General features: G+C 33.7%; 2 protein-coding genes across 5 annotated transcripts in view; one reads left to right on the forward strand and one right to left on the reverse strand.

Moving 5' to 3' along the window:
* Positions 1-4,549, reverse strand: part of LOC106872994 (28S ribosomal protein S17, mitochondrial) — a 5,327-nt gene extending 778 nt beyond the window's left edge. The window contains exon 1 of one of the 2 annotated variants that reach the window (XM_014920185.2): positions 4,400-4,549. In XM_014920185.2, coding sequence (XP_014775671.1) covers positions 4,400-4,516 — 117 coding nt within the window. In that variant the 5' untranslated portion in view covers positions 4,517-4,549. Of the gene's footprint in view, positions 1-3,588; positions 3,873-4,399 lie in introns of those variants that run through there. The other variant, XM_052966258.1, reaches the window with a different exon arrangement.
* A 3,383-nt stretch (positions 4,550-7,932) lies between these two features.
* The window catches only part of LOC106872996 (mediator of RNA polymerase II transcription subunit 15), an 84,455-nt gene continuing 70,909 nt past the window's right edge, over positions 7,933-21,478 (forward strand). For all 3 annotated transcript variants that reach the window (XM_014920190.2, XM_014920191.2, XM_014920193.2), the window contains exons 1-3: positions 7,933-8,078; positions 13,337-13,424; positions 16,501-16,552. In XM_014920190.2, coding sequence (XP_014775676.1) covers positions 8,017-8,078; positions 13,337-13,424; positions 16,501-16,552 — 202 coding nt within the window. In that variant the 5' untranslated portion in view covers positions 7,933-8,016. The remainder of the gene's footprint in view (positions 8,079-13,336; positions 13,425-16,500; positions 16,553-21,478) is intronic.

The raw sequence follows: 21,478 nt of genomic DNA on the forward strand, positions 1-21,478 counted from the left end.
TATATATCAGGCTGAGCAAAAGTTAAGCAATGTTTTGAAACATGAAATTCATTACAATATTTTTCGTCAATGCAGAAATTTTATCCATCAAAGAAAGTACCATTACAATCAACACATTTTTGCCAACGAGTTCATTTATTCCGGTAACATAAAAATCTGGGGTTCTGGAGCTGATGAACTCTTTGAATGCACTTTCAGCATTGGTTTGATTTTTGAACTCCTTCTCTTACAGGAAACCACCAAGGTGGTTGGAAAAGTGGTAGTTGGTCGGAGAAAGGTCTGGGGAATAAGCTGGGTGGGGAAGAACTTTGTAGACAAGTTCCCTCAACTTCTGGAGTGTCATTAGTGAAATGTGTGGTCAAGCATTGTCATGAAGAATAACTGGCCCTCTTCTGTTGACCAGTCTGGGATGGAGGAGTAGCAGTTTTCTGGGCAATTTCACAGCAATATGTTTCTACAGTAATGGTTTTTCCAGGTTTTAAGAAGTTATATTCGAGGAGTCCAACAGTACACCACCAAGCAGTCACCATAACCTTCTTTTTGAAGAGCTCGGGTTAAGGGAAAGTTGTCAGTGCTTCATTTTGGTCCAACTACTGAGAAGAATATTTTTTATCATTGTACAGAATCCACTTTTCATCACAAGTTACAATACGGTCAAGAAATGGATTGGCCTAGTTATAGAGAAGAAGCAACAAGCAAATTTCATATCTGCGCATTTTCTGATTTTCATTCAAATTGTGTGGTACCCATTTGTTGAGCTTTTTTGATTTTCCGATTGCATGCAAATGGTTGCAGGCAGTTTTCTGGCTAACTTGAAGTTCTGTTGCCAGTTCTCAAGTGGTTTTACTTAGATCTTTCTCAATGACGGTCTTTAATTGACCGTCATTGATGACAGATAGGCATCCACTACACTCACGAACTTCAAGGCTCAGGTTTCCACTGCGAAATCGTTTAAACCATTTTCGAGTTGAACGCTCACTGGTCATTTCCTCGATATTGCGAGCAGTTTCAGTAGCTTTTTGTGAAGTTGAATAGCAAAATTGCTCGAATATTGTGCTTTGACAGTTCCATTTCAGATGATTGTAACAACAGTGAAAAAAATAACAATGTTAATTTATTGATGCATTTGGGCAAGTCTATGTCTGTATTATTAGACAATTGCAAAAAAATGTTTAAAAAAATTCAAAACTCTGCAAACATCCAGTACAAATTCTTCATGGTTCAAAACATTGCTTATTTTTTACTCAACCTGATATCTTATGTTACATTATATTGCATTATCTTATACTATATTATATAATGTATTAAAAATATGACTATGTTTGATTTTTTGTGTAGTTTTCATATTCAGTTATTAATCCTTTATGCTTGGTTTGAAGCAATGAGTTCTGAATTTTATCAATCTGATATTTCATGAAATGCAAGCAGCACATTTTGTGGTAAGTTGCAAAGGGTCTCGGAAATCATTTTATAACTGAAAAATTCTTCAATGCCAGAATTAAAATTATATCTCATAAAACAGAACACACATAACCACAAGCTCAAACAATCACACCAGAATGAAAATCTCCTGATTAACAGAAAACTACAAACTAACACACTACACACTGGATCATATAATCTTAGAAACCTGTTAACAGGGTTAATTAAGGTTGGTATGTTTTTTGAGCAAAGCTGATTTGGAGTTAAATAACAATAAACTTGAGATAGCCTAAGCCTTCAAGGAATTACAACACCAATAAATATATTCAACATAAAAATAAATATATTCAATAATATATTGAATAAATATATTCAACTATATTCAACATAATTAAATACCAAATTTAAGCATAACCACTATTATAAATTGACAGGATCCTTGTGTGAGACTTTGTCATGATAACCTCACTTCAACCATCTGGCTGCTCACTTTGTAATTTCTGAGAAGACTGGAGCCTGGTGTAGCCATCTGGTTTCACCAGTCCTCAGTCAAATCGTCCAACCCATGCTAGCATGGAAAGCAGATGTTAAACGATGATGATGATGATGACAGCAAGGAATGTAGAATGCAGAAAAAGGCTACTTAATAAATAGTGGGTTCCAATTTTGGAACAAGGCCAGCAATTTTAGAACAAGGAGTAAGTCAATTACAACACCAGCAGTGCTCAACTAGTACTTATTTTATCAACCCTGAAAAGAATAAAAGGCAAAGTTGACCTAGGTGGAATTCAAACTCAGAATGTAAAGATGGATGAAATGCTGCTAAGCATTTTGCCGGCATGCTTACAATTCTGCCAGCTCACCAACTTCTACTTTATAAATACTCCAACTTCTTTGCATGATACAAAGTAGTGTGCATAGAAACAATGAGACTATGAAATCTAAATGGTATAAAATTCATCAAGGTGGTAGGAAACAAAATTCAAGGAGAGATGAAAGCTTTGAGCTATTTCATATTTATTTCAAGCCACCAGTACAATAGTAAAATGCAGTAGCACTGCCAAAGTGATGGCTACAACAGAAGACAGCAGAAAGTTAATGAAATATTTTACAAATGAATTTAGTCAATGGTCCATCTTAGTGGCAATAAAAAATTAGTAGCTGTAACATAGAAATAGAATAAATTTAATTTCCATAGCTACCCAGAGTCTGACTTCAGTATTTTATTTCTATCTGTACACAATGTCACAAATACAGTTGATTAAATCAATCTCAGTGCTTGATTGGTACATATTTTATCAATCGACAAAGAATGAAAAGTATAGTCGACATAAAGAGCGTGACTAAAATACTTCAAAGAGTACCTCAACGACAAGTGATTGAGACCTCTGGCAATTTGCTATGCTTGAGAAGACACCAAAACAAGTGAAATCATAGTCATGACTAGTGCTGGTGACATGTAAAAGGCAGCCACTATACTCTTGGAGTGGTTGGCATTAGGAAGGGCATCCAGCTATGGAAACCAAGCTAAACCAGATGATTATCATCATCATTTTTACAAATTTATATTCTATACATGGGAATTCATACAACTATGAAAAAAATTTTGGTGAAGGTAAAGAATATGCACACCAGGTGGTTAGGGTGAGGGTTTTTGTTAGGCTGAAAACGGGTGGTGTGCGTAGTCTTTAGCACTTACAAAATTTTTTATGTGTGTGATTTAAGGGCGATTTAGTTGTTATTTTTAGCACATCTCACGACCACCTTATCTTCTTTGTCTGTCACTCTGACATATTTATATTTTTCAATATTTTTCTCCCCATAAACACATTAAATGGAATGATCATGCACTGGAGTGTGCTCCATTGCCACATTTAAGCAAAAAAGCTCAGTCTGTCCGTATTTTAAGAGTGGACATTTGGGAATTTATGGGGTGAGAGTCGGGAAATCAGAAAAAAATTTGGTTAATGTTTACATCTTGAGCCAGAAATGAAAAGCCAAAAAAAAAAAATACTGGAATAGGTGTAAAACAATGTGTAGGAAATGAATAGGAAAAAAGAAAAAAAAAACGCGTGCAAAGCAACAGGAAGGTGCGGGAGAGGACTGCGGAACAAATATTACATGGTATTTTGTCCGACGTTTTCACAATTCTGCCAGTCTACTAACCTTCATTATACTCAAAGGTGATGAAAATACCAGGCATTAAGGGAACCGGAAGTTATGTTGTTTTATAACTTTCCCCAAGGACAGTGAAGTCATTACTATCAAATTCAAGAGAACGAGTTAAATAACAATGCTCCGACGAAACTGGTTGAAAGCTGGTACCGAAAATCTGAACTCTGAAACTAGATAACCAATCTCTTACATCACCACGACCGTGATCTCGAAAGACTATGTTACCCAGTATACCAAATACAAATTGAAACCGAAAAATTATATAAAATACTAGCATGAATGATAAGGATTAAATTTTACAAAGAAATAACCAGTAATGCTTCAACATTCAAGACATCGAACATATCTATATCTAATAATAGCTGTAGTAAAAAGGATAGTATTGCTGTCTTCATCTAGTAGTAACACCACTAGTTTGCAAAGGCGAGAGAACAAAACATCTTGCACGTGTATTCTTTTTTCTTATATTAGTTTCAGTTTTCTCTTTTCTACTCTCTATCATATATTGTTGAATTTATGAGCAGAATATGAAAGGATACCTAACGGTCTAGCACCGACTCTTCTACACATAAAAAATAATAATTCTTTTAAATTTTGACACGAAGCTATCAGTTTTGAAGGGAGGGGCAAGTCGATAACATCAATCTCCAGAACTTAACTGATATTTTATTTTATCGACCACGAAAGAATGAAAAGCAAAGTCGCCCTTAGAATAATACGGAGCTTATATAGTACGATGTAGTCTATATTACAAAAAATAAGCAAATAAGAAAATTCTAATTAAAAAATATAAAAACTTTACCTTTAACAGATATCTATCTAAAGAAAGTTTAAGACATTGCACTCTGTAGGCATGAGGGTTGACTGTACTTCGTTTAACAACATGTCCCACTAAGATTCTACGAACAGTAGCCGCCATGATAGCTGCCTTCGTAAACAAAGTTATGTCCCTTGCTTCTCACTGAATTACGTCCCTTCATTCATGGTGTAATAATTTTGTTAATCGAACAAACTGTCATTATACATAAGAAAGGTCAGATATTTAGTTTTAAGGTTAGATAGTCTGGGTTTTAACCCCCTTATCTATCTAGCAATAACTTGAGCCAGCTGTTAATTTATCCTCCTTTTTTATTGAGATGTGGCTGAGAAGAAGAAGAAATAAAAAAGGCCTATGAAAAAAAAAATTCACGTACATGGATGTATGCATGCATGACTTTATTATTTTTTTTCTTTATTAGTATTCTTCCTAGAAGTAGGAAGCTGGTTTTTAACAAAGAAACAAAAGCTTCATCACTTGAATAACAACAATTTGTATGACGACAACGATAATTATTACATAGCAAAAAATACTTGCATATTTTTTAGTGATCTACCAACGGATTACATCTGTAAAGTCCCTGTCAACAAGTCTTTCTTTGCTTGAATACCCTAGATTTTCCAGATTCTCGCTTAGATATGTAATATATATATGTACACACACACACACACATATATATGTATGTATGTAGTGGAGGCGCAATGGCGGAAATTACTTTGAATATTGAATTTTGTGTGTCCTATTTCTAATTTTTGCAGACAATATTACTTTTATATTTTATTTGACACTTGAGTAGAACTCCTGCCTGGAAACCTCGTGACAGACTTAGGTTGTTGAAAAAATCGATAATAGGGCCCTTCCAATGGATCCTTCTATCTACTACATATTATTAATATTTAAACAACCAAAGGGAAATAACCCATACTACCTGCTGATTTTAGCAAACCGATCAATATTTGATTCTCATGATCAGCCGACCTAATTCTGCATTTCACTACTCACAGTTTGAACTGCTAAACATTATTATTGCACTTCCTTAATTTGAATCTTAAACATTAAGGACTTCATTCATACATTTCTATACATACATACTTTTTTGAATGCCCGTTACTCCGATAATTCTGCATTTTTACAGTTACACTTTTTCCATGACAGTAGATAAATTTTTTAATCCACAATGTATTTGTAGTGGCTTCATGCAGGAATAGCGTGAATTTGATCCTCGATTGACAAATTTCACTTAACACTTCAACAGCGCTTTTCTCATAGTAAAACAATAGTTTTTGAAGTTGAAAGGATTTGTATTAGAAAGAGGAAATTAGATTTTATTAGGGAGAAAATGTTTACTTCTGTAGTTTTATGAATTTTATTCGTTATTAAGAATTTTTTGGAGTGAAAAAATGACGCAGTGACCTAACAAATTGTATTTAGAATATTAATTGCAATTCTTTAATCCAAGAAATTTGGAATTGTGTAAATGTATGAATTTCAAACATACACACACACACAAAAAATCTGCCTTTTATAGTATAGATACGCAATTTAATTCCGTTCCAGTTTATTATGGAATATGTCTAAGTCTTGTTACTTTTCTTCCAACCACTTATGAAGAACCGTATTTTTTTTTCTTTTCGAAAGAATGTTTTCGTTAACTTCTAACATAAAACAGATACTCGATTGTGTGTGTGTTTTTTTTGTTTTTGTTTTTGTTTTTTTTTTAATACAACAAAATACACTTTTCTAACAAGGTGAGAAAATTTTGGCATAAACTGCTAAGGTAGGAATTGCAAGGGGAAACTTTGAGAACTTTGGCCAGCACTTTCCTAATTCAATATCAACATTTACAAAATACATATAGGGAGTGGGCAAAATGAAGTATTTTACTGCATTTTTTATTTTGAGACAAAATATATTTTTTTACAAATGTTTACTACCTTACGAAAACTATATCAGAAATGCAAATGGCCTTCCCTAAATGCATTAAAAGCATTATAACATAAGCTGATAAATAACTATTTCAGAAAATTATCGCCGTTCCCTTTGAGCATATAAAATACAAATTTGGCTGGGACAAAATGAGTAAGACAAGATACGGTAAATTTGCCTCTTCAGTTCTCCAGAAAACAGACTCATATACAACAGTATCTATCTCTAGACAGCAGAAAGATCAGAGATCCAAATAAATAAAAATATAAATAAATATCAAGGTCAAATGAAAGGCTCATGGAAAAATATACGCAAACTGACCACATTCAGCCCCTCGCAACTACCCTACAATGACATTTAAAAATATTGTATCACATCATCAAAATCTCGAAGTGACAAGATAATGCATAATTAATTTAAAACAATGTGAATCAATAAGCATTACATTTGACAGAGTAATCTGGATGCTGAAGGGTTAAAAAGTTTACTTCCCAATCATATTGTTTTAGGTTCTGCTCCACTTCACAGCACCTTAGACATGTGTCTTCTACTATAGCTATAGGTTGATCAAAGCCTTGTGAGTGGAACTGGTAGATGGAAACTGTAAGAAGCTTGTCATATATGTATGTGTGCATGCTTATCTCGACATCACATGCTAGTTGTCTCTCATACAAGCAGTGCCTTTCATTTCCAGTCTTCCATGAAAACATGTCCAACCAAGGAGAATTATTACTTCACTTGGAAACAGACAAGGAAGGGCATCTGGCTGTAAAAGATCCACCTCAACAAATTCTCTTTGGTCCATACAAGCATGGAAAAGCAAACATTCAAATGATCATTGTGATCATGATGTGAAATCAAAGAAATTTGACTAAATAAAAAAAAAGCTCAACATAAGATACATTTATAGCCTCTTCACCATCTGCTGGGATGCCCTTTTCGTGATTTTTTCTTCACCAAGCAGTTAAAGAGAAGAAATTATTGAAATTAAACATTACTCATTTTACCATATTTCAGACATCATGTTTTGAAACTGAAAATTATCAAACTAGACATTAGTGTGGGAAAAAAATGACTTGGAATCCAACAGAGAAAAGAATATTGATTGTTAAACACTAAAAATTATCTAGATATTTTATTAGCAACCTCAATTACAATTGGGTGACAGTTGAGGAAAAATTTCTGGTAAAAAAGACCTGCTACCTGACTCTCGTCTTCAGCAATTATGCTGACCAATTTTTACTCTTAAAGATGATGCAACTGTACAAAATAATAATGAACACTTGCAATGTAATGATCTGAAACAGGTAGGGAGAAAATGACAAGAAATCAGAAGTTACTAAATTTCCCCCCTCCCCTTCCTAATAATAAGTTTCGGAGTTTATACTTGGTTAGCTTGTTTGTATCTGAAATCGTGCGTTAAAATTGCAGAGTCATGATAGCCATTAAAAACACGTTCATACATTCACTTTTGTTTATTTTATTTCTTGATAGTGTTGTATATTAAAACTGTCAATAAGTTTCGGACTGATCAATGAAAATGTTTACAAACAAGAAAGCATGAGGAATAAATTGGTTTTGTTACTGTGTGAAATGAGTTGGTGACGTAGCGGAAGTTGGTATCACGTGCTCAGATTGGTTGTCACGACAGAACAATATTCTATGGTATCTCCATTATGTCAGACATGCAGAACGAGTGGAAAACCACGGAATTTCGTAACAGGGTCGTCATACAGATGTAAGTCTTATTAATTTATGCTTTTCGTTGTAAAGTTAATCATATATTTTTGTATTTAAATGATTGAAGGAAAATGTAGAATAAACAATTATATATTACAATTTATAATTACATTTACTGTTCTTCGTAAAGTAAACTGAGTCGTCAAATAAACATGCTGCAAAGAATTACAAATACACTCAATGTTTAACAACAACGTACAACGCTAAGCGAGTAAATATCCCACTATTCCCTTTTATTGTAGTTAGTTGATGATTTTTTTTTAAAGGAACCCTTTTCCGGCTTAAAACTAGCTCTGCGTATCCCTGTCATTGTAAACATGAGTTTACGGAATCAAAGTTTCGGTTGAAGATGAAAATATTAACCTTCCTCTCTTCCTTTAATATTTGAATATTCTTTAGTCGAGGCGAATAAATAGTTGTTTTTATTGTTAACAGTTTTCTTAAAACTTATGCATATATTACAAAGTAATACTATCGTTAGAATTATTTCACTTTATACATTTTTGTTTCATTAGATTTTTTAAAAAGATTGTATCAAAATAATTTTGAAACTCTCTCCAAACAGTTCGTGACGATCTTGAAGACTTGGTTCTATTTAATGTTGTGTGTGGATTGGAAATGGAGAGTTTTGATAAACATTTAGGCCTTTCTTAACGGCATTAACAATATTCCTTTAATCACAAATAGCGATTCTAAGTTGTTGAACCCGAGTCAATCTGAAATGGTTCATCTTTTGCAGATTGTTTTGGTTTCATTATCAATCCTGTGTACTTAGAACCTAAGATCGCCTGAAATGTTTAAGAAAAAATGAAATTGGAAGTCAGTTTATTATACTCCTTCCCAATATTATGCTATTCTTCAGTAAGTGTTCTGTTAATATTGTCTGTAACTTGATAATATTACTGAACCGGCTGCAGCTTTTTTTTATCCGCCACATTTTTCTTTCAGTCAGTTTGAGTTATTTGTAGCCTTCCCTTACAATAAAATTATAATAGTTGGAAGCTTAGTTTAAATTTGTATTGGTTCTAAAATAAAGTCTTGTTCATTTAACTCTGTTACTAGACAATACAGTCATTTATGTGAATTGTTATACTGTGTTAGCAAGAGCCTGTCGGCTCTCACTTCTATCCAACTGTAGTTATGTATATTACTCTAATCCGTTGCAGTAAAATCTAATTTTTGTTGAATGTCCATGTTGCTACTCTGTAATCAAAGCTGTTCACATTCTCTGCTCACGTTCAGTCATTAGATCTCTTAATTAGAAGGCCCAACGAATTTTTCGAACAGCGTGTGTATGAAATTGCTTCTATCTTCACCTTTCTCTCTGTATAAATATTGAAATATGTAAATACGTATCAATTATTCCTATCACCAAACTAGGTAACCTCTTTGACAGTGCCAAACCCTAGCTTCCTGCTTTTCTGCTCTTGGTAATGCCACTGAGTAAGTACCCTCGGCTACTTGTGTCCTGACTGGCACCAAACCCAACCTTTGCACAATGTAATCTATATTCTAACAGAACATGCTTATCTTACTGTGCATAATGTTTGCTTCCTGAACTGTCTTATAGCAAATACACTTCACCTTCGGGTTTTAAAAAAATTGGGTGGGGGAGGATCCCTTCCTTTTGATGGGCAACTCGATTAATTAATTTTCTTTGACTAAACACTTTGAAACTTCGGATACTGGTAAAATGTGTCTTATAGAACATTGAGAAAAGTTTCTATTTACGAAGTTATTTCGTGTTAAAGTTGTATTTCAGTAATTTCAACTAATCAATGACGTGTGATCAGCTGAATAAAATTACTGCTGTTGTTTGTCAACAACAACTTCCGGCGGTGTATATTTCGTTTGTTACTGTTATTTATGACATATTTCATCTAAGTTATGTTCGTATGAATAAACGAGTGTATCTGAAGCACGTTTACTTCATGACACCACCTTAATCGTTCGTGCATTTCTACTGCTTTTAGATTTTTTCTCTGTTTTTCAGCTACTATTTTCGTAAAGACTCCCCCCCCCATTTTCTCGCAAATTATTGTTTTTTGGGGGGTTTTTTCTTTGCAAAAAATCTAGCTTTTCGGATATCCATGTCAGCTTGGATTGCTTTTGTGAATGGAGATTTCAAAAATAAACTCCATTGAAGGCATAACCCACTTCTCTTCAACAATCTTAAATGCAATTTCTTCAAACTTCAAAGAAGTATTCTTGCACCATATCAACACACACTTAAAATCACTACAGCTGCATCACAATGTTTGATAAATTCTCTTGGGATCTTCACATAAATAACATTGCCATATCTTCAGATTTGTTTTCTGTTCTGAGCAAGACGGTACTGCTACTCTGATCACTTGCTCAACATTTATCACATATTTGAAGCAGTGTGATTGACATGCACATCCATTGTTAAACCACGTTATAATCACCTCACATGTTCATGTTATTCCTATGCTAAGCAAGAATCTCCTACCCATGCTTCTCTTCCACATAAAGCTTAATATCTATCTTCTCAATCATCACCATTGTTGTTTTAACATCCACTTTTCCATGCTTGCATGTGTCAGACAGAATTTGTTGAGGCAGATTTTCTACAGCTGGATGCCCTTTCTGTCACCAGCCCTCTCCTGTTTTCAAGCCAGGTAATACTTCACCATGGCCAGTCATGTCTTTATGGAAGATAAAGAAGACAGTGCTTGCAGTGACACTCATTCACAACTATTACATGATGTTATGACAAGGAGAAAAGAAATTAGATACTGCAATCTTGGATGCACTAAGTCTGAGAAAAAAAATGAAAGACCGAGTAGTCATGACTGAAATTCCTTTGGTCATTGGTGTGTTAAATCAGAGTGCACAACAATTAGCTAAAAACTGAAAATTATAGTTCACCAATGTTATCCACTTGAGGTTATGAATTACATCAAACTTTGCACAAGCATGCAAAATGCATACAACACTAGCATTACAGTGATATCACATATGTAAATAGTGAAGATATTAACCAGATACATTTATATATTAACACGACTAGAGTACTAAATATATAATACTAAACAACATCAAACCTAACCCATACACAGTTTAATACCAGACATGCATATTTTCCATAAACAAAGATTTCAAAAAATATTTTGTAATGAGCACACAATGACTTGTTCTCATTTAGCAACAACACAACTCTGTTAAGAATACTTCTTATCTCAAAAATACACCACTAAAATACTATATTTCTTAGTTTTCATAAATAAATTGCAGCTAAAATCAAATATTGCCTTCAACTGCTAATCTTTATAATGCCTGGTCTTTCTTGATAGCATAATTTTTAAGAAACATGAAGCACTTATCATCTGAACAGGTAGGCAGTGTACCTTAAATTTGAGAACTTATTTAAAGTCATACACCAATCACATAGATGAGTCAGAAAAGCAGCCCTTTGGTGTCTTTCCCATTTGCATAGAAATGGCAACTAAATATATTTGAAGTCATAGCTTACCATCTTATAGAAGGAATGATATTGTCTTTGGTATACTCATCATGATCACTATGATCATTTGAATGTTGCTTTTCCATGCTTGTATGGATCAAAGGGAATCTGTTGAGGTGGATCTTTTACAGCCAGATGCCCTTCCTTGTCTGTTTCCAAGTGAAGTAATAATTCTCCTTGGTTGGACATGTTTTCATGGAAGACTGGAAATGAAAGGCACTGCTTGTATGAGAGACAACTAGCATGTGATGTCGAGATAAGCATGCACACATACATATATGACAAGCTTCTTACAGTTTCCATCTACCAGTTCCACTCACAAGGCTTTGATCAACCTATAGCTATAGTAGAAGACACATGTCTAAGGTGCTGTGAAGTGGAGCAAAACCTAAAACAATATGATTAGGAAGTAAACTTTTTAACCCTTCAGCATTCAGACTACTCTGTCAAATGTAATGCTTATTGATTCACATTGTTTTAAATTAATTATGCATTATCTTGTCACTTCGAGATTTTGATGATGTGATACTTTATTTTTAAAATGTCATTGTAGAGTAGGTGTGAGGAGCTGAATGTGGTCAGTTTGACCACAAAACAGAATATTTGGGCTTGATATGGCCAGTTTGAATGCTAAATGGTTAACATAGCTATGCCTGTTAAAATCAACAAAAAAAAAGGGAAAAAGATAATGGTTATGGCTAGAATACTTTTTGTCACAAATCTACTCAGTGGAGGTTGACTAAACATTAGACAAGTACAGCATGCAAACTCTCACTCTGGATTATATTCTATTGCAAAAAAGTGCCATTTTTCTTTATTCATATACATTTTCCCCTCTGTTAAATTGTTCTTATTTTCTTTATCAATTTCTTCTCGATAGCCTCCATTCCTCCGTACTTGTCATAAATTCATTTCATACAATTGCTTTTACCTTTCCTGATTTTTCACTTTTAGTTAGTGAACTGAGTCCATGTTAGGACACTTCCATTGTCTAATCCTCATTGCCTAACCCTCTCTTCTGGAACTGCATCTCTTGAATTCCCTTCCTATTCATGCTTTTACTTGAACATGTCTACCCAGCCTGCAAGATTTGTAATTGAACATTCAATGCATTTAACTCCAACCTCTTATCATGTTCTCTCGATCTTGAGAGGAGGGTTAAAAAGATGATGTACACCTGTTATTCAGACAGATTATATAGTATGTGGTATAGCATTTTGTTTACATTCAATGTTGCTCAGTTGTATCTACTAGTGGCATGAATTTTAGTTTAGATGTATTAACATGATCTACTACAATTTATTTGGTTTTAACATATAGATACAGTTAGTTCATTGTTCATACATTGCAGTGTATTTCTAAAGATTACACAGCATCATTTTAATCCATTTGAATCTGTGTTATTCTGCTTCACTTTGCCACCAAACTGCTACCATTTTTCCCAGACACTGCTGTTCTTGATCTACTGCTACAATATAACTCAGTTTAATTATGGAGACTCTATATGGTTGTTCCACTTGCTAGAAGCAGCAGCTAAATCTTTAAATTACACATCATGATTTTAGAGAAAGACCCATTAAATAAGATGTTTTAAATTCTTATAACTGTTGCAGAAAGTATTTTTAAATGTTTCAATAATGCATCTACTCTTAAGTGTACCTGCACAACAAAAAGGTATTGGTTACATCAGTTCTTTGATGTAACCTTCTTTCTGTTTAATCTTGAATTTTAAAACAAAAAAGTTTGATCAGCTATGTCTTCTATTTCAGTGAAAATGCCTTGAAGCAATCTGGAACTAAAATTCCTAAATCCAGTGTGGAAATGGAAAATCATTTACATCAAAAGGCCAAAACTAAGGTAGGTGAAGTAGTTTGGAATTTTGAGTCTTAATTTGTGAAATTTGAATTAAAAGTTTTATACCATTTCAAAATGTTGACATTCTCTTATTGTAAGGATCTTTATAAAGAAATAAATACTTTGTCTTTAAAAGAAGATATGTTAATACACAATCTAATACAAGCTGTAAATTTGTAGAATACACTTCAGCAAATGGAATTAATAATTAGTGCACCAAATGCAGTTATGTGATTATACTGTGAGCATTTATATAGTAAACAGTGTAAACAGCTAAGTTTTTAAGATTTTGAAATGCGGTAAAGGACTGAAGCCAACATAAAAATTTTCCTGTTATGATGGGCTAATGAGAGAGGATTGTTGTTAAGAAGTTCCAATCAACACATCTTGAGCAGACCTGTTTCATCAGATGATAGTCTAGTAAATGTATAGGCCTTACTGTATGGTATTTAGGAACCACCTTCACCTCATGCCTGCACAAAAAGACCATAATGATTGTACTACAGGTGATTAGAGAGAGAGACACTTCTTTGTCATCAAAAATATAGTCTATATGATGCTTGTGGAAGAGTTAAGTAGTGGTTGCCTAGTAGGGCTGGAGTCCACATTGACTGGATGAAGTTTACAGACTAATTCTAATTGTAACAAAAATAAACATTATTCTTACCTAAATTTGACATTAGTTGATAATAGATCCATTTTCTGAAATAATTTTAAGGTTTTCTTCAATCTTGCAATGATAAAGGTAGACTATGTGATTTATGTTTCTGAACAGTAATGTTGCATGCCATTGAAATGCTAGTAAAGGAGGGGGAAAAGTATTCCTATGGAGAGGAGTCTTTTCTGTGAATCGTAAAGATAGGGTTAAATGTTGTTGTATGTTATAAATCAGAAATGGGTACTACATATAAAAGATGGTTTGTACTGTGATGAAAGTGGATGTTGAGGTAAATTTCTTACACATGATAACTAAGACAAGTAAATCAAAGAAGATATGGAACTACATTTTGATGTAATCTGAGAAAAATTAAAACTAACTATAGGATTAGCAAATATGTGACACTGCATGGCTACCAAACCAATATTAGAATGAACAACTGACAAGAGGGGTTAAGTAAAAATCAGTAGTTATATGGAATGTTTACCATCTTACTTTGCTTTCTACATATTTGAAATGACTCGGTGACATTATTTTCATATTTTTATTTGTTTCTATGAGAGTAAAATAGCTGAATAGATTATAATGTCCAACCAACAGCTTTTAAGTTGTTAATTTTTCTCTCCAGTGATGTTTTAGGCAAATTATTTACCTCTGCTTATCTCAGCTTATGTACCGGGTCTTTAGGTTAAAATTTTTGGTGATAAAATAGTTCCCTATTTAAAGAGAACTCTTCTCTTAAACCTTTCGCATTTAATCTGGCCAAACTATTCTACTTGTTTTATGTTAAAACTGATCAGATCTAGCCTCTCACACCTACTCTATAATGTCATTCTGAAAATACACAAACTCACCACTGAAATCTGAAAGCTATGAGATAATGCATGATTAATTGAAAACAATGTGAATAAATAAACTTTACATTTGACAGTAATCTGAATGCTAAAGGGTTAGTGTTATAGAAAATAGAGGTCATTTAGAACTCTAGTTTGCAAATATTTACATTATTTCTGCTTATAAATAATGTTTTCTCTAATAGAAAACAAATGTTCAGTTATGGAAATCAATGTAAATGGCTATGTTTGAAGCTACAACTCAACATATCATTTATATCTTCTATTCATATTACTATATATATATATATATATATATATATATATATATATATATATATATATATATATATATATATAACATACAAAAATAAGAGGGATGACCAGCATCTCTTATTTTTGTATGTAATATAATTTTAATCTTCGGATTTTTTTAATATGCTAGACCACTGGTTCAAATTGATTAATATCCATTTCTACTCTCATAAATAAATTTATATATATATATATATATATTTATATTTTGGAGAGATATATTATCCAGGCAGATACTATATTAGTTCTCATTTTGGTTCCAGTTAACAGCTAACCACAATGATCAGTGTTTAACATCTGTGACTACAATTCGTTGTTAGTCATTCCATGAATTCTTCCGAAGGGTAATTCCATGTACACTTCACTGGATGGTAATAATTGTCTGGAGCATATATATAATGTTAAAATAATAAAGAGTATGGAGACTTGTTCTTCCACAAAATTTATTTTATAGTTATATACAGCTTATTATAATGACCTACACATGTTTCCACTGCGACTTCTCACTGTTGCAAATGCAACCTTGCAATATTGTGGTTGCAGCTTCACTAGGGTCCATCCATTTGGTCATCCTCAACGTGAACTGATTGTATATAACTATAAATTAAATTTTGTGGATGTACAAGTCTCCATACTCTTTATTATTAATGATAATTATTTATAGATATGTGTGTTGTGTAATCTGCTCCAAGAAAGTACAAAACCATTCCATATACATAAATATGTAGGTGCAGGTGTGGCAGTGCGGTAGGAAATTTCCTTATCAACCACATGGTTCTGGGTTTGGCCTCACTATGGCACTTTGGGCAAGTGTCTTCTACAATAGCCCTGAGTTGACTAAAGCCTGCCTGCATGCATACACACATATATACAAACAAACAAACAAACAAAGTGTATGTTAGTCTTGACACCATGTAATAGTTGTCAAATGATAACCAGTCATGTAAGAAGTATCATTAATTTTCAGTATTCTGCAAAAAACATTTCTGGCCATGGGGAAATATTACCTTGCTTGATAGCAGGTGATGGTGGGTGACAGGAAGGGCAACCAACTGTAGAAATCTAGCTGAATAAACTCCAGCCAACTTATGCATGCATGAAAAAAATGATGGTGATGATATTGCCATCAGCTGTCTTTTCTTGGTCAATTAGTTGATAATCCACAGCTCGGGGAATTACTGTGGTGGTTATTGAAGCATCTTGATAGAATTTAATAAACTTTGACATAATCTCTATGTGCTTCATTTATTGATGCCTGCTATTTTATTTACAGGAGGAATATTTGGATCTTTTATCCAAGTTAATTATCCATGTGTCTGAAATTTGTAAGTTACTATTTTTCAATCTATTATTTTAACGTTTATGCCCAAACCATGACAACCACAAATACAATGGAAGACACTTATTACATATGCAGGACTAACACTTATTATAGTAGTGAGATGGCAACATCTGGCCATTTGTGAGAAATCCTTAACCATCATATAACAACAATTGCACATCTTTCTTCCTTTAAGAAATAGAAAACATACACCAAAAACCTCATCCACCACTAGAAATTTCTCTCTTCTTTTCAACTACAAATTTATGAGCTGCCACTATCAATGTTGACTCAATGAAAGACAGGCCTGGAGAGCTTGTAGAAATGCTTGAGCTGATGGGGTAGTAGTGATCTGTATACAAGAGGTAAGGTGGAGAGCAGCTACAACCCCACTTCTTTTGGATAGGGAATATATGATCAAATGCTTCTGGATGGGTAACTGTGCTGAGGTTGGGAGAATTGGCATAGAATTGGACAGTTAAAGTAACTGAGATCTTCAAAATATGTGACAAAATAATTTAGCTACAACAAATCATAGGCAACATGACAAGAATTCCCTATGCATATGCACCACAGTCACGTCTGACTGACAAGTATATGATCTGTTTCTCTAAGGCTTTCTTGCAGATTATCTCAGTAATAAATTATTGGAAACTCATTTTTACAGCTGGTGACTTTAGTGGACATGTTGAGGCAACATAGTTATTCTGGCCTACACAAGCCTATAGATATGATGCAAAGAATTAGAAAGGAACATGGCTATTTGAGTTCTATGATGCAAATGACCTAACTGTTTGCGATGCCAACTTCAGAAAATCAACCAGCCACCTGATCCCTTATAACTCAGTTTAAGCACACAAGCATACATACCAAGAAATAGAGTTGACAACAACCAGTTGTATGTTCAAAGAAATGTGAATTAACACGTATGATAAGGAGGAAAAGATAGATACTTATAAAACAGAGAGTCAGCCTACAGCAAGTCACAGCCTGATCAGTAGCTGGAGCAAGTTTCCAGCCAGATGGAAAGTGATATGGTGGTGGAAACGATACAAGAGGCAGAGACAAGAAAAACAGCTGAGAAAATATTGGAAGAAAGGAAGAGACAAGGAATTATATCAAATAGCTAGAAGGGAAGCTACATGCCATATATACATAGCAATGAGAGAAGCTGAAAGTAAGAGGTTTACCAAGTTTTGCAGCAAGAAGATAGAAGATGTGGCAAAATTACAATTACAAAGCAAATCAAGATATCATTGGGAAATGTGTTTGAAATGCTAGCATTTCACTTGCTCTCACTGATGTTGAGAAGTGAAGAAAATCATAGAAATGAGAGGTTGCTGAATATGGAGAATGCATAGATAAAAGAGAAGGTCTAGTAGAACCGAGAGAGGGATCAGCTATTGAAGTTTTGACAACTGTATGGTTGAAAGTGCTATTTAGAATATGAAGGCAAGGAAAGCAACTGAACATAAATATAGTCACTGAGATAGTGAAAATATTTGGGGATGTAGAGCACATGCTCATCACTAATATAGTCAGTCATGTAGTACAAGGTGTTCTACTTAATGACCATTGTCCTCATCAACTTCTACAAGAGAAAAGGAGATATTTTGGAAAAGAAGTGACCATAAAACCATCAAAATTGATAAATCTGATTAGTGAGAAAATTAGGTTAGATGAGATGCACTTTAGGTTTGTACCAGGATAAGGTACAATTTGTGCCCTTTTCCTTGTTACACAAATACAGGGTGAGTTCTTAGATAAGAGTAATCCATTACACTTAACATTCATCTACTTGGAAAAAGCTTTGACAGAGTACCATGCTCTGTAGATTGGTGGTTACTAAGAAAACTAGATGTAAGTGAATAGCTTGTGAAAGGTGGGCAAACCATGTATAGAGACTGTCAGTAAAGAGAGAGTTAGCAATGCATACAGCAAGGAATTTGATGTATAAGTAGGTGTCATCTTTATATGCACTATAATCGTGACTGGAAATATTCTCTGGCCAAATACATGCTCAAAGAAATCCTAGTTGAATAAAAGAGTAGAAATTTATAACATACAGGACAACTGAAGATTTCTCCAAGGCAGTCTGCTGTAAGCCATATACCCTTCTGCTTATTTCAGTTCTTTGGGTTATAACTGAGAATATAAGGCTAGTTTTCAAACAAAAAAAAAGAAATCTTATTCAAATGACATAGCTCTCAAAGAATTAGAGAAACAATTCCAAATGTGGAAGCAAAAGTTAGAACCAGGAGATTTTTAAGTAAAACCCTATCAGAGAGAAGAAAGAACTCTATAACCATCAGGGTGGTAGCTATGCTCAGTATGTTAGAAAGGAGTATGTAGGAACTCTGTACTGTATACTGAAGTAAACTCTGATTGTACAAGAGATTCTGTGGGATCATAAGAAGGCTGACAGAGAAGGAATACATCTGTAGTAAATGCACAGAAGTTGTTAGCAGAAAGAATAGAAAATTTTCAGCTGCTGGGAAAGCTATAATTGATTGCTTCTGTTACTTAGGTAATCTAAATAGCAGTGAGGTTAAGTGTTCCATAAGTATAGTAACCAAAGTAAAAATTGGGTGGAAAAAGTAAGGGTGTTATTACTTCTGCTAGCCACAAAGAGATTCTCTTTCCAGGTGAAAGCTAGATTGTATAATGCTTTTGTGCAAAGTTGTGTGTTATGTGGTAGTAGGGCATGGGACCTTGCTGAATATTGTAGAGGAGAAACAAAGGCTGGAAAAAACCTATGGAAGAGAAAGATATGTGAAGAAGAGACGAAAGCCGATTTCAAGAGGCTGAGCCTCACAAAGGAGTTACACAGTGCTAAAATAGACCTATCCAACCCTTGCAAGCATGATAAAGACTAAAAATTAGAAGTGGCAAAAGGAAAAACTTGTTTTTGATTCTTTTGGGATATTGACAAAATAAATATTGGATGTATACAAACAGAAATTAGAAAATAGAATCATACCGTTTAGTTTAAAGATTTATAAGAGAACAGTGTGAATTTAGGATTTAGGACAAATAAACATTTTGTAATATTAGTTTAATGCTTGTATTTAGAGAAATAGAGTTCACTGTAAAAGTGTAGTGGAGATCTGGAGAAGATATGTCAAATCCCATTCGTTTTAGAATTTGCAGTCTCTTGAAATTTCTTCAATGGCTTCAAACTTTACTTATGTTACTTGTATTTGATATTTCAATAATAATAATATACAAAATGTATACAATGTAAGGTAGATAACTGAAGTAACAGCTTTATTTTATGTTGACAACGAATTATCTTTTGATATGGAATTAAAATAATATTAAACATTTTTTCAATAAGTCAATGAAATAAGGACTAAATTGAAACCCATGTGAGTTGATGAGTGGAAATAATTTAATGGACTGTCTTGCTGAAGACAATGTATGGGTGTTCATCTTTTGCTGAATGACCTTCACAAATGATTTGTTTATAGTGATCAAATATATGTGCTGTACATTAGCTCACTCTTTCTGTCAAATTGATGTTACCTGAACAGGTGCATGGTTACCACACATCAGGTGTCGAAGTGATCACAGAGTAACATGAAATGAAGTGTTTTACTCAAAAACACAATGCACCACCCAGTCTAGGAATTGAAATCATGATCTTGTGATTGTGAGTGCTCATCCCTAACCACTAGGCCATGCAACCTCATATTGATATAATTATTATATTTAATGATTCAAGAATAGGAAAGACATAGTGTGTAATATAGTACTGCAGGGTGTTATAGAAAATAGTATGTTTGATGTAGTAAGTATAATAGTAGGGATAATAAATTTATATAAGAAGTGCTGATCTCTCAAAGTAGATGGAACACATGGAAATGGGAGACCCAGGAAGACATGAGAAAAAGTACTGAAGAATGACCTCAGGATGCTGAATCTTTCAAGCGAGATGACAAAGGACTGAGATGCCTGGTGCCTTGCTGTACTCAAGAAGACCCATACTCCACAGCAGAAGTGTTAAGACCAGTCCTTCTGGGAATCTAAATCACTCATGACGGTGCCATGCAAAAGTGCCTGTGCAGTGCCACATAAAAGCACCCAACACACACTGTAAAGTGGTTGGTGTTAAGAAGGGCATCCAGCCACAGAAAACACACCAAATCAGACTGGAGTCTGGTGCATCTCCCCAGCTTGTCAGCTCTTGTCAAACCATCCAACCCATGCCAGCATGGACAATGGACATTAAGATGATGATGATGATGGTTTAATGGTTCAAGAAAGGGGAAGTGTTTAATATTAAGTAAGACAAGGTATTATGGAAAATAGTATGATTTATGTGTAAGTGTAATTGTGATGTATGTTGTTTGGAATAACTATTTTCTATACAACAAAGAGACTATTTCAAGATCTTAAAATGGACAAATTGCTGCTAAGCATTGTCTGAATGGCCTTCTACATGTGTTACAAAGATATTTTACAACATAAGAAGAAACAAAAGTTATCATTTTAAAGAAATCATGGATTTGGTAGACGGAAACTGAAGCCTGTTGTATATATTTATTTGGGAGTAAAATCATTTCCCGTTCTAGTGAACTCGGATAGAATTTGCTTATGATTTTATATAGTCCTATTTCAGCCATGAAACATGTGTAGTCTATGTACTAGCACTAACTTTTTACATTTATACTTCCATACTGTATATTATTGTATTAATTTTTACTGTCCAATTTATAAATTTGACTTTTATATTTTTTAAATTAATATTTCTATGATTTATATATGTAATATGTTATTTAATTAAAATTTTTAGATTAAAATATTAGATATATTAAGATGGTATATGCCTCACAGCATGGATTTGGACGGGTTCTGAGTTGTAGAGTGGTGGTTCGTCTGTAAATTAGTTATATATATATGTGTGTGTGTGTGTGTGTATTTGTGTTTG

This window comes from Octopus bimaculoides, chromosome 3 (genome assembly GCF_001194135.2).
Source record: "Octopus bimaculoides isolate UCB-OBI-ISO-001 chromosome 3, ASM119413v2, whole genome shotgun sequence".
NCBI classification, from domain to species: domain Eukaryota; kingdom Metazoa; phylum Mollusca; class Cephalopoda; order Octopoda; family Octopodidae; genus Octopus; species Octopus bimaculoides.